At 40.8% G+C, this 15,259-nt stretch overlaps 1 protein-coding gene across 1 annotated transcript in view; it reads right to left on the reverse strand.

Moving 5' to 3' along the window:
• The window catches only part of TTC7A (tetratricopeptide repeat domain 7A), a 592,416-nt gene that overhangs the window by 155,206 nt on the left and 421,951 nt on the right, over window positions 1–15,259 (reverse strand). The window contains exon 18 of the mRNA XM_089653910.1: window positions 14,604–14,738. Within this exon, the coding sequence (XP_089510036.1) occupies window positions 14,604–14,738 (135 nt within the window). The remainder of the gene's footprint in view (window positions 1–14,603; window positions 14,739–15,259) is intronic.

Below are 15,259 nucleotides of genomic sequence, written 5' to 3' on the forward strand. Positions count from 1 at the left end.
AGCTGCAAAGGCAGCGAAGAGAGATCTATATATGCCACGGTAAAAATGATCCTCACTGCCAAATTTCATGGGTGGTGCTACGTGACCCACTCAACTGAAAAGGAACACCCCGCAACTGTGTGTGATGCATGCTTCCTTCTGCCTGCAGAAAGCTGATGACACCATCTCAGCCTAGGCAATGTCACCAGACTGGAATGACCAGTTTGGAAATACTTATGGCGCCCTTCATAAGCAGGAGCAGAGCTTCTTTCCCAGATCCTAAAGAAAGCGAAGATTGCCACTCTCCCATCCAGCCCATGCAGCCAGGTTAGGAGCGGCCTCAGCCTACATGTCTCTGCAAAACCACACACTCTGACACATTTCGCCTTATCTACCAGGGCTTAGTCATAGGGACTAAGTCCTCGTGGGCAGGACGAAATGAAACAAGGGGTGTGGTTTGGAACAGACATGTAGGCTGAGGCACCTCTTAACTCTTTGGCTGCATGAGCTGGATCCCCCTCAAGGTCACTGGACTTGGGATCAAATGTTGCTTTTTAAAGGTAGAGGTTTTTTTTATTAAACAGTTGCTTTATGTAATGATATTTCACGTATTTATGCAGTCACATTCATAATACAGAATTGTAACTCCCACGTGTAGACACTTGCCGGATATTATAGTGATGCAGGTCTGAACCAGAAAACAGTTGCTCCCATGGTATAAAGGGAACCTTCCCTACTCTGAATTTACATGTGCCCTGCTTTCAGTCAGTAAGATGCACTAAAGACCCTTGGCCAACACATGTAAGGGTGTCAGAAGCCAGGTTGGAATATAAGATGGATGAAAATAGGTAAATAATTAACTAGTTATGTTTTGGGATTTACCAACTCATAATTTTATTGATATATTCATTTCTAGGCTAAAGTCCTTTAACCTTCTGATCACTATCAACCTGTAATCCTCTTGCCTAGTTACCCACCAAATTTATTATTTCTGAGTCTGACAACAGGTGGAGAGCACAACACTCTAAAATATACAACAAAAACATCCGTTATGCAATTTTGCAGCACTGATACATAGGAACCTTGACATGGAAAGCAGTGTTGCATTGATTAAAACTTTACATGTTTAATTATGAAGGTTGACTATGGTCCTCTGAGCCCTGGAGATGTACATAACATAACTCAAACAAGGTCAAAAAAGGTCAGGTTCCAGCAGAAACTCTAACATGATTCCTTTGAACAAACAATAAGGTTTCTTCCAACAATAAAATAACGACTCTAGGGCTTGTAAAAGTACCACTAAAGACGTCTTATTAAGCAGCTAATAGAACTGTAAAAAATTCATTTAGCAGTGCCTGGATATGCCAACATATTACAGGACACCAGACCATCACACCTTGAGCTTCGTGGATTTCTCATTCGAAAACCATAGACATTAATATAGAGTTTGCTTCCCTTTTGCGAGTATAACAGCCTCCAGTCTTCTGGGAAGGCTTTCCACAAAGTTTTAGAATGTGTCTGTGGAAATATGTGCCCATTCTGCCAAAAAAGCACTTGTGATGTCAGGCACTGAGGTTGGATGAGAAGACTTGGCTGGTAATTAGTGTTCCAACCAAAATAAAAACCCTAGAGCTTGTATAAGGACCACTAAAAATGTCTTACTGAGCAGTTAATATGACTGCAAAGAAGTCACTTAGCATTGCGTGCATATGGCAAAATGTTAGTAGACACCAGACCATCACACCTTCATGAGCTTGGTGGATATCTCATTTGAAAACCATTATTATGGAGTTTGCCTCCTCTTTGCAGCTGTAACAGCCTCAAGTCTTCTATGAAGGCTTTTCAAAAGATTTTGGAGGAATCTGTAGGAATGTGTGCCTATTCTGTCAGAACAACATTTGTGAGGTCAGGTACGGATGTTGGATGAGAAGACCTGCCCAACTGTTCCAGTTCAACCCGAAGGTGTTTACAAGGGTTGAGGTCAGGGCTCTGTGCAGACCACTCAAATGCCTCCAAACCATGTCTTCATGGAGCTGGCTTTGTGTACAGAAGCACATTCATACTGAAAAGGGCCTTATCCAAATTGTTTTCAGGTTTTTTAAGTTTGGAAGTGGATAATTACCAAAAATGCCTTTATATGTGCTCAAGCTTTAGCTTTACCCTAGGCACTCCCATATGCAACTCTTGACCTCTAATAATGTAGCCGAGTTCTGGCCTATCTCTTTCTATTGGTTAACAAAGCCGTCCATCATGGGTTTGGAACAAAAGTGAGGGTAAGTTGACATAATGTCAATCTACCTATTTAAGGGACCCTACTGCCTTTGTGTGACCCTTGACTCAGCCTCCACTCAATTGCAATCATCCAGAATACGCAAGAGCAATTTAATTTCTGCATATCCAAAATAACCCCTTCCTTAACTCAACAGACCACCAAAGTTCTAGTCAACGCCCTAAACATTTTACTCCTTTTCTATTGCAACTTGTCAACCATTTCATTACCAAGATTCTCACAATATCATGAATGCAGCTCTAAGACATACTGTACAGTCACATGAATAGCTAAGTACACCTTTAGGAATGATTGACTTTTTCAACATATTTTAATAGGCTGACATAGGATTTTTATTCAGACAGTGCTGACAGATAAAGACGATGTACTTAACCGCTTTCCCGCCGCCCTATAGTAGAACTACTGCTACAGAGCGGCAGGGCTGCGCAAAATCACATATAATTACATGATTTGCATTTCCAGGTGGAGGGCACACACGCGCGTGCTGCCCTACCTGTGCCACCAGTGGTGGCTAGGGATGTCAATCACTGGGTCCCATCCGGCACCCTGTGATCATTGAGTAAAGCTGACAGGGGTGTAAGCAACACAGGTCTCTCTCCTGCCATCAAGGACATGCTGCTGTGTATTTCTCTGCACAGCAGAGAAATACACAGCAGCATGTCTCCCTAGTAAAACACACACAGCACACAGTTAACCCTTTGATTGCCCCAGATGTTAACCCCTTCCTGCCCAGTGTCATTAGTACAGTGTCAGTGCTTTTTATTAGCACTGATCACTGTATTAATGTCATTGGGATGTCAGTGGCTGTTAGTCAGTTCCCACCCAGCGCCAGCATGCCTGCCGCAGTCCTGCTATAAGTGGCTGATCGCCGCCATTACTAGTATTAAAAAAAAAAATTCCAGTATATATGCCAACTTTTGTAGACACTATAGCTTTCACGTAAACCAATGAATTTACACATATTGGGATTTTGCTAGCAAAGACATGGAGCAGAATACATTTTGGCCTACATTTTTGAAGAAATGTGATTTTTAAAATTTTTTACTGTGTATGTTTTATAGCAAAAAGTAAAAAAATATTGTTTTTATTTCCAAAATTGTTGGTCTTTTTTTATAGCGCAAAAAAATAAAATACCGCGCTCCAATATTATCAACCTTTTGTGATTGACCTTTTTTGATTGTGTGAATTTCTTAATATACCACCTATAATCCAATCATTACTTACTTCTATGGTGCTTAAATATACAATTAACATAAATTAATTTATAAATGTGAATTAAAAAATTATATGTGATTATAACAAATATTAATAAAAAATTAATGAAAAATTGGAATATCAATTCTATGTGAATAAAATTAATAAAACATTAATAAAAAATGGGAATGTCAATTATTTTCTTTGAATTTGAGATGGTGTTGTTATTCAATTTAGTTAATGTGATGAGTCTGTGTTCGCAGCTTGAACCTCTCCCTCCTGTCTCCTCTCCTCTCTCCTCAGCACAGCCTTCTCAATTGTGCTTTCTTCACTGGCTGCTTTGTTTATTCCTCCATATACGGAACATGCAGAGAAGGGAAAAGAAACATAGTGTCTTATCCGGGATATAAGTGATTTATTGCTCTTTGATCTCCCACTCACATTGTGTAAATGTAAATAGCGCTTTGCATACAATGTATCCAGATCGTGCTTCAGACAGCCTGGCTGGTGTGTTTGCTTTCAGTAAATATACTCGCCGTTCCTCTGTGGATGCGTGATAACGTCACCGCCCCTCCCCTACGCGTTACGCTACAGGGACTCGTAGCTTCCTCTGGGGGATGTGGATTTGTGAATCCACATCCCCCAGAGGAAGCTACGAGTCCCTGTATCGTAACGCGTAGGGGAGGGGCGGTGACGTTATCAGGCATCCACAGAGGAAGGGCGAGTATATTTACTGAAAGCAAACACACCAGCCAGGCTTTCTGAAGCACGATCTGGATACATTGTATGCAAAGCGCTATTTACATTTACACAATGTGAGTGGGAGATCAAAGAGCAATAAATCACTTATATCCCGGATAAGACACTATGTTCTTTTCCCTTCTCTGCATGTTCCGTATATGGAGGAATAAACAAAGCAGCCAGTGAAGAAAGCACAATTGAGAAGGCTGTGCTGAGGAGAGAGGAGAGGAGACAGGAGGGAGAGGTTCAAGCTGCGAACACAGACTCATCACATTAACTAAATTGAATAACAACACCATCTCAAATTCAAAGAAAATAATTGACATTCCCATTTTTTATTAATGTTTTATTAATTTTTTATTAATTTTATTCACATAGAATTGATATTCCAATTTTTCATTAATTTTTTATTAATATTTGTTATAATCACATATAATTTTTTAATTCACATTTATAAATTAATTTATGTTAATTGTATATTTAAGCACCATAGAAGTAAGTAATGATTGGATTATAGGTGGTATATTAAGAAATTCACACAATCAAAAAAGGTCAGTCACAAAAGGTTGATAATATTGGAGCGCGGTACAGTATAAGAATCCATAGTTTATATTTATACACCTAGAGAGGGTGTAATTAGTGCCTAGCGATCTAATATTTAATAAATATTCACTTAAGCACACAATTAACACTAATAATAGAGTAAGTTAACTCCTGGTGGCTCACAAAAAACTATTCTATTAAAATTGCAAAAAAATAAAAAACCCAGAAGTAATCAAATACCACTGAAAGAAAGCTGTTTGTAGGAAAAAGGATAAAAATTTAATTTATGTACAGCGCTGCATGACCGTGCAATTGTCAGTTAAAGTAACACATCGCAAAAAATGGTCTGGACAGGAAGGGGGGTAAATCCTCTGGAGGGCAAGCGGTTAAATAAGAACACAAGAAAAATTGCCCGTTCAGTCATTTATTCAACACAAATATCAACTGATATAATGGTGAACTGTGGAAAAAGCTAGTATCAAAAGTTAGTATGATGTTTATGGGTTTTCTTCCTTGTTTCAAAATCCCCCTACATATTTTCAAGAGGGATTAAATCAGAGGCTTTGACTAGGGTAGTCTAAAACCCTACAATCTTTCTTTTTGAGTCTATCATTGGTGGATTTGGTAGTGTACTTCAGACCATTATTGTGTTAAAAACATTTCCAGTTCAAATTCAACATTTGGATAGACAGCCTCACTTTCTTATCAAGCACACTTTGATAAGATGAAGAAGACATAGCTGACTCAATGACTGCAAGCTGCCCCAGACTTGAAGCAGCAAAGCAACCCCAAACCATTACATGCCACCACCATGCTTCACAGTTGTTGTTAGGTACTTTTCCTGAAATTCTGTCTTTTGTTTACGGCAAACATGTCTACTGTTATTGTGACCAAACAACTCTGACTTTGATTAAACAGTCTTCAGCACACCAGGAAGCCTGGTCTTAGCCTATATGTGCAACTGCAAACTGTAATCTTGTTCTAGTGTTTTTTTTTTGGACAGTATAGATTTTTTTTAACATGTCTCCCATGTAGAGTGAATTGATGCAATCTCTTTCTGACTGTAGATGCATGTACTTTAACCCCAGCTGTTGCAAAAGTTACCTGAAAGCCCTGCAATAACATTCTGGGGTACTTAAAGACTTCTTTATAGCATCAGCCGGTCAAGCTCCTGGGATGAATTTGCTTGACTTGCCAGACCTGGGCAAATCTCCACCATTTGTATATTATTCAACTTACAGTGGAATGATCCATTTCAAATTATTTGGAGATCTTTTAAATCCCTTGCCAGACTCATAGGCACCCACAACTTTCTTTCTGGGGGGCTTTGGAGAGCTCTGTTGATCTTGGCATGACCACCCCACACATGCAAATGGAAAAAAGAACACCAGACCCTAGGGGGTTTATTTACTAAAGCTGGAGAGTCCAAAATCAGACTCCCTTCTGCATAGAAACCAATCAGCTTCTAACCTCAGCTTGTTCAATGAAGCTTTGGCAATGAAACCTGGAAGCTGATTGGTTTCTATGCAGAAGGGAGTCTGATTTTGGACTCTCCAGCTTTAGTAAATAAACCCCTAGATGTCTGAGGTTTAAATAAGACAGGTTCAACCTGTATACTCCCTATGGAAATAATCATTGGCACCTAATCTAAAAAAACAGATTGTAGTTTCATGGAGTTGAAGTGGTGGTAAATGCTGGGGTGTACCTACTTTTTGCAAAGGACAAATCTGCATTTTTATTCGTCTGAATCATTCTTCAGATTGTAAATTCCATGAGCAGGGCCCTCCTATTTCTTCTGTACTGAACTGCATTGTAATTGTAATGTCTCCCTTTATTTTGTAAAGCGCTGTGCAAACTGTTGGCGCTATATAAATCCTGTATAATAATAATAATAATGCAAATCAATACACCATGTCAGTTTTATGTGTCATTTGTTCAAATATATCACCTTTATCCATTGGATTATTTAATTCAAGATCCAATGTTTGCCTGTCCAAATTTGTTGAAAAAAAAATCAACAATTTCCATGGGGGTATTTACGTTTTCACATGACTGTATGAACCCTGCACACCATTCCACTTCTTTCTCACTCATTGGAAAAATCTTTACTGGCTTGTAATACCTTCAAAGGATTTTAATACTCATGTCCTGCCTCTAATTCTGACCTCATTCAAAAATATCCATTCTCTGCACTCCTCCAACAAACTATTAATGTCTTTATTACTAACGATGTCATCCCATGTGAAGCTACTCGAATTTTCTTCGGCAGTGTCCACTTTCTGGAATTCTATTTCTACAATATAAAAGAATTTGAAACAAAAATTCTCATAAAATGCACCTCAAACCTACATTACCATCTTTCTCTCTACCATAGTCAATCATAATAAACAACCAGCACACACACACATACATACATACATACATACGAGGTGTGACCATTTAATTCCCGGAATGCACTGCAAAAAAATGTTTGCTTACTTATACGCTAACAGCTTTTGTCATATTCTAAGTAGTTCCCATGTGAAGTGATAGAGAGATTCTGTGAACTTCTCTAGCCAAGGGGTTCTATAATTCTGTGAACTTCTCTAGCCAAGGGGTTCTCTAATTCTGTGAACTTCTCTAGCCAAGGGGTTCTCTAATTCTGTGAACTTCTCTAGCCAAGGGGTTCTATAATTCTGTGAACTTCTCTAGCCAAGGGGTTCTATAATTCTGTGAACTTCTCTAGCCAAGGGGTTCTATAATTCTTTGGTATCTATAGATGAAAGACTTCTAAGAAGAACTTCTCTAGCCAAGGGGTTCTATAATTCTGTGGTATCTATAGATGAAAGACTTCTAAGAAGAACTTCTCTAGCCACGGGGTTCTATAATTCTGTGGTATCTATAGATGAAAGACTTCTAAGAAGAACTTCTCTAGCCAAGGGGTTCTATAATTCTGTGGATGTCCTGGTACGCTTTACTCCCGGTACCCTTGGCTTCCCTTTTGGCTGTGCATATCCTGAGGCGCTGGAGAGGACATACGATACCCATGTGAAGTGATGCACTTTTCCAGACAACTGCCATTGCTGGAAACATTCCTGTAATTGCGCTGAGCAAACTGTTGGCGCTATATAAATCCTGTATAATAATAATAATAATTTGTCTGTAATGCTGTGCAGTATCTTTGTTGCGGTGCACTGGATGTCCAGAATGTCATCAAATCTGTGTCCTTGTAAGGCATTTTTTAAATTTTGGCCAAAAGTTGCAGGATGCTAAGCTAGGGAAATAAGGCGGTTGGCCAAGTTTTGGAATGGATTTCTAGGCCAGGAACTCGCAAACATGTGCAGGAGCATAGTCACGGTGGAGAATCCACTTGTCAGGCTAGAGTTCTGGTCTTTTCCTCTGAACAGATTCCCGTAACCATTTTCTTTTCCACATCTGTATCTGTCCTTTGCATTTTTGGCTGCCCATTGCTTCTATCATCATGGACATCTTTTCTGCTCTCCTTAAACTGCCCATGCCATTCAAAAACACTTGATTTCTTGATGGAATGCTCACCATAAGGCTGTTGTAACAGAGCTAAAGTTTCACTTGCACTTTTGCCAATTTTCATGCAAAATCTGCTGTTCCAGATTCCTGTCATTCATGTTTCGCTAACACACGCACATGCTATTTCTACTACTACAACGTAAAGACTGAGTCAACTGGTCTGCAACCCAGGCGAGTGCAAGTCAGAACATGTCTGAACACACTCGAGTGTGATTAGCTGTGTGACTCACCACCACAATGCTACGCCACGAGCATTCTGGGAATTAAATTGTCATACATTGCATGTCTATGTATGTGTACATATATATATATATATATTAAACAGAATCTAAAGATATAAACTGATGGTAACACTTTGTATCTTGAATTTCCTGTGGCACTGTACTGTTCCTTCAGTACTGAAGATGACGTTAATCTCATTTATGTGCGACAATTATAGATGTCACTGCAAAAATCTTTATTTTCACATAAGTTGTCATGTATTGTACTGTGTAAAATGAGATTTGAGCTTAACTAGGACAGAATCGAAATCAACATTCTGTCAGCATTTTAAATTATGCTGCAGGCAGAGCTAATGCAGGTATTCTGGATTCATCTGAGAGACCTCCTCTGACAGGCCATATTGCTTGATAAGAAATGTGCATTTTAATGTCACATAGTTTTATTGCTAAAAAGTAATATTTTGCTGTAAAGAACTGTAGAGAAAACACCATATTAATGACCCTAGGTCTAATGCAGTAAACATCAGAAGCTTTGGACTGTTAAGTGTTCATACTGATTATCTAAGCATTTGTGGCAAAATCTACATTTCTGGATAGGTCACTGTTGGAATGTATCAGAGACCCCAGTGGTTAAATCTTCATCAAAGGTCATTTTATCTCCCCACATGCTATGGTGCCTCATTTCTTGTGCTAATGTAGCACACCCCCGAAAAAGCCGCTTGCTCCATTGGCTCAATGGAACAGTCTAGGAGTGTCTTTTTAGGCTTTTATTGGAACAAATGAACTTGGATGAGGTGAAGGAAGCATGGGATACCCCAATACTGATTAACTGAACACTTTGACTCTATCTTGCTGAACTGCTGAATCTCTAATGCTGACAGATACAGTGAGGCAAAAAAGTATTTAGTCAGCCACCAATTGTGCAAGTTCTCCCACTTAAAAAGATGAGAGAGGCCTGTAATTGGCATCATAGGTAGACCTCAACTATGAGAGACAAAATAAGAAAAGAAATCCAGACAATCACATTGGCTGATTTGGAAAGAATTTATTTGCAAATTATGGTGGAAAATAAGTATTTGGTCACCTACAAACAAGCAAGATTTCTGGCTCTCACAGGCCTGTACCTTCTTCTTTAAGAGGCTCCTCTGTCCTGCACTCATTACCTGTATCAATGGCACCTGTTTGAACTTGTTATCAGTATAAAAGACACCTGTCCACAACCTCAAACAATCACACTCCAAACTCCACTATGGTGAAGACCAAAGAGCTGTCGAAGGACACCAGAAACAAAATTGTAGACCTGCACCAGGCTGGGAAGACTGAATCTGCAATAGGCAAGCAGCTTGGTGTGAACAAATCAACTGTGGGAGCAATAATTAGAAAATGGAAGACATACAAGACCACTGATAATCTCCCTCGATCTAGGTCTCCACGCAAGATCTCACCCCGTGGGGTCAAAATGATACAAGAATGGTGAGCAAAAATCCCAGGAACACACGGGGGGACCTAGTGAATGACCTCCAGAGAGCTGGGACCAACGTAACAAAGGCTACCATCAGTAACACACTACACCGCCAGGGACTCAGATCCTGCAGTGCCAGACGTGTCCCCCTGCTTAAGCCAGTACATGTCCGGGCCCATCTGAAGTTTGCTAGAGAGCATTTGGATGATCCAGAAGAGGATTGGGAGAATGTCATATGGTCAGATGAAACCAAAATAGAACTGTTTGGTAGAAACACAACTCGTTGTGTTTGGAGGAGAGAGAATGCTGAGTTGCATCCAAAGAACACCATACCTACTGTGAAGCATGGGGGTGGCAACATCATGCTTTGGGGCTGTTTCTCCGCAAAGGGACCAGGACGACTGATCCATGTACAGGACAGAATGAATGGGGCCATGTATCATGAGATTTTGAGTGAAAACTTCCTTCCATCAGCAAGGGCATTGAGGATGAAACGTGGCTGGGTCTTCCAACATGACAATGATCCCAAACATACCGCCCAGGCAACGAAGGAGTGGCTTCGTAAGAAGCATTTCAAGGTCCTGGAGTGGCCTAGCCAGTCTCCAGATCTCAACCCCATAGAAAACCTTTGGAGGGAGTTGAAAGTCCGTGTTGCCCAGTGACAGCCCCAAAACATCACTGCTCTAGAGGAGATCTGCATGGAGGAATGGGCCAACATACCAGCAACAGTGTGTGCCAACCTTGTGAAGACTTACAGGAAATGTTTGACCTCTGTCATTGCCAACAAAGGATATATAACAAAGTATTCAGATGAACTTTTGATATTGACCAAATACTTATTTTCCACCATAATTTGCAAATAAATTCTTTCCAAATCAGCCAATGTGATTGTCTGGATTTTTTTTCTCATTTTGTCTCTCATAGTTGAGGTCTACCTATGATGCCAATTACAGGCCTCTCTCATCTTTTTAAGTGGGAGAACTTGCACAATTGGTGGCTGACTAAATACTTTTTTGCCCCACTGTATCTAGGACTTTTCCCAAAAGACCAAAGCTGCACATAGTCCCTAACTTCCAGCACTGGGGTCATTTACTCACATGACCACAGGATCATCAGTTGCCTCCTTCTGATATCTTGGCCCTCTTCAGTAAGGGAGACACAGGCTCACACCACCATAGGACAGCTGGCTGCCTCAAGTACAACTGCCCTAGGGGCAGATCCCCTGCACAGGATCTCCTTCAGCAAGACTGGGCCCAGGAACTGTGCCCCGTCTCAGGTCCCTGACTATTTATTGGCTCTCTCAACACCTAATGGGCACACTTCTGCAAGGCTTAGTGAGAGTCCCATAAATATTTAGGCTGCTTACACTGTTCTTCCTCCCACTATAATTAAAGAATCCAAACAAGTTAAAATACTCCAGGAGAGCGATACACCAATGAAGAAGAAGAATCTCATTTCTTTCACTGCATTTTTCAATGAAAAAAAAGCAAAAAGAATATGACCCATTCAAGAGTGAGGACTCTTTGGAATGGCTAAGGAAGTTGGGTAAAGCTGGCAACTGTGCTGAAATACAAGAAGGTAATGAAAATTTCTTCCTGACAGCAAACATCCCAAAGTTAGAATGATCAGTTTTGAGAGAACAGTTCCCTTAAGTTGGCTTTACAGTTTAATGATAAAAGTAAACCTATGTCTTATGAGAATTCGCCAGGACAGAAACATGGACACTATTTCCAAGGTGCAAGTTCCAGGGCCCTCTTTGCTTTAACTTTCCAGCAAACCAAAGACTCATAACAAGTCCTTAAAGTTAATGCCCCTGATCCAATGCTGGATTAAACTCTGTGAAGGCTCCTAGGCAGTCGAAACCTTGGAGCCCCCCTGGCAGGTTTCTGGAGGTTTTTCTTGTGCGTGCTCTAGTGGGATAACATTGAACTAAGTAGTGTGCATGTCGGCAACTAGATGGAGATGGCCATCACTGCTGTACATTACATGTGTGCAGATTGCACCACAATTTTTTACAAACTGACAGCTGAAAGAAGATGATTTGTGTGAAGTGTTTCTAAACTCAGGACCCTGCATTCACCATATCTGGTCTCCCATAGTACACGGAACATGGAAATGCAAATATTTTACAAAATATAAACTGCTAAATACCTTTTCCCATCAGCAGTTAGAGCAGTCTTGTGACTTCTATCAGTTTATGGGCAAGCACTGGTTAAAGCTTGTAGGAGGAGTTTTCTTTTTGCTTTATGAGGATGCAACACCACTGACCTCTGTCTGGACACTGCTAATTGGCCCTGTTCTGTTCACATGCACTCTCCCAAGAAAAAAAAAAAACCTTTCTAGCAATACACACTAAACTGAGCAGAATGGCTACGGTTCAGTCTGTCTTATCAGGAGACAAGACGTGGACATTTGAACAAGAGGAGGAGAAGAAAAGTCAGGATCAAGGGCCTTTTTACACAATGCAGAGGATTAACCCCTTAGGTTCCACAGTGAGTATAACAAGCATGCTTTACTGCATATATAGACTGATTTTACTGTTGTGGGTTTAGTAACACTTTAAAGTTGTTATTACATTACATTAATACAGTATTTTTTCTATAGAGTCTTTAAAGTAAAATATTTACAGAACTTCTTTGAGTTGATTCATTTTTCTTTATTTTATAAACAATTTAAGAAAGTTTCTTTGCAATTTTCTTTCAAGATCAAATCAATATTATTTGATCTCCTGTTGCTGGGCCCTTAAACTTAGTGGGGCCCATACACTGGTGTCTACTCTGCCTATCTGGTAATCCGGCACAGCCCTGATCTACAGTTCTGCTGTCACTTTTGCTGCAGTAGTTCTATATTGTTTGGCCACAATCCTTATTAGTGTTCAGTGGTCCTTGTTACTTCATTTTGGTTTTCGCCAACTGTTCTTCACTGATCTAGTCTTGCTATGCTATACAATCTCTGCGCCATGGAAACTGTTGCTCTTGAAACATCAAACAATAGTGAAGTTCATAATATTTTGTCCATCCTCTCTATACACTCAGTCCAGGGAAGCAATTTATTAAATAGTGAAGCAAGTTTGACAGCCTAAACCAGGGGTGCTCAACCTCTCGAAGAGCGAGGTCCACTTTAGTAATTTGGTAACTGGTCGCGGGCTACAATGAAATAAAATGGTTCAAAATTGGGAATTTTTTATTTTGAGAAGCAGAATGAACTTTTTCTTCCTGCAACCACTGAGTGCCAGCGAGAGGGAGAAGAAGAGAAGCCAGATTTCAGGAGGAAAATGGGGAGGACTGGTTCCTGTATATGTCACCTCTCCAGTCCCAGTGTAAAACAGAATGTGACAGGGAGGCCACAAGAGCCCCCTGTAGCATGGGGCAGGTTCGCCATTGCGACCCCTGATGCTACGCCGGTGGTTGGGGTGTGTGTGGTAAAAACATATCTCAACTATGGGGATTTACATTGCCCCACCCTCAAACTGCAATTGTAACTGAGCCCTTACTGTCCTGAACCCCCTATAAGGCTGCTCTCACAATGGTGTGCTGCAGTTCACCCGCACCGTGGGTGCAACACAGCGCACTTGTGGCTTTCCTGTGGGTTAGCTGCGCTTTGCCATGGACTTCTAATATATCTTGCGGGTTTGATGAACTTTCTGAAAGCGCACCAAACCAACAGGATATAATAGAAGTCTTTGGCTCAGTAAAGCTAACCCACATGAAAGGTGCGGGTGTACTGCGCTGCACCAGTGGATCAGTGTGAAAGCAGCCTGATAGTTGTTAACCCTTTTATAGGTGCTGCTAATATGCCTACTGCAAAAGTGTGTGTATTTGTTGTTTAATACACTGGCCTTCTTTTCCTCTTCCAGCTTCTGCTGGTATTGCTCTCCAGACTGCTAGAAAGGTCCCAGGTGAAGTGCACTTGGTATCACTCCGCCTGGGACAGGAGCCAGAGCTACCGAGGAAGCATTGGCTTATGCTCCTGCTTTGTCCGCAGTCACCTGCTTCCTCAGCTGCCAGAACCGGCTCGATGCACTCTGATGCTCCAGGATGGAGGCTCGAGAAGCCCAGATCACAAACAATGGGTTGACAGTCTCAGGCATGCGCTTCCCTGGTTCGAGGTTGAGGGCCACATCAGAGGGCTCCGAGGGCCATATGTGTCCCACGGGCCACAGGTTGAGCACATCTGGCCTAAACCTTCAAAGTCCAGTAAATGATTGCAGCTCCCATACTTCATGATACTTTGCCTTATACTCCAAGATCTGATTGAGCAATAGTGTTGAATCACTGATGGCACCATCCATTCTCCAACTCCAAGGTCACATATAAGTTCCAAAATTGTACATATTAATATTTATTAATTATTACCAACAATTAATATATGGTCTGGGATTAGAGAGCAATTGCAGATGTTGGATGTTTGAAGCCATCATGTGACAGTTATGACCTAGATCCAGAAAAACAGAGCAGAAGGAAAGTGCCTGTGTCACCTATGCCAGGCAATAGGATCTTTTCTTTAATTCTATACTTTGCACTTAAAAATACACCTACAGTATAGTCTTACTAGCTGAGATATTTATACTTTTGTCAAAATAGTAACCCAAATTGTGCGCAGCCCATTGTGCATTTTATCATATGTGTTTTAGCTCTTTGACACTCACCAGCCTGAAGCCATATCTGCTCAAGAGTGATCCATTGCTGCATTGGTCCCTGCTTCTGGGCACTGCTGTGCCTGGTTATCTCAGACATGGCCTGCTCCATGCGTGATGCTGCAATTGACGAGGCCCGCGGGGATCCTGCAAACACATATTTACAAATTCAACCGATAATAGATACTTGGCTGCTGCTAACCAATAAAGGCTACCAAAGAGAACAGCATTTAATGGCTCCAAGGTACTCAGCTTAGGAATAAGGACATCAAATGGCATTCTGTAATAATTATTTTAAGATCAACAGATCCTGAGAATTGAGATGCATTCAGAATTGTAATTTCCAAGACAAAAAAACTGCCAGTTTCCATAAACAAAGGCCTACTAAAACTGGCCATGGATGGGTCAGTTTTTTTTTCGTTCAACCAGCAGGTTGAATGAAAAAAAAAACAAAAAAAACCCGGTATCTCCTTCCACACTCAACTGTGTGCATGGGGGGGGAGTCATTTTATTCTGACAGCAGGTAGGCTTCCCCCACTGTCAGAATACACAGATCAGCACTGCAGGCTATAGCCTCTGATTGGGTATAACATGTGTAGAACATACATCTTGATGCATTGGCAACTGGTATTACCCAAGTATTGGTCAATGGTCCTTAAACCTAATTA

Source organism: Staurois parvus, unplaced genomic scaffold (genome assembly GCF_062004578.1).
Source record: "Staurois parvus isolate SC_StPar_1 unplaced genomic scaffold, SC_StPar_1.0 ptg000727l, whole genome shotgun sequence".
NCBI classification, from domain to species: domain Eukaryota; kingdom Metazoa; phylum Chordata; class Amphibia; order Anura; family Ranidae; genus Staurois; species Staurois parvus.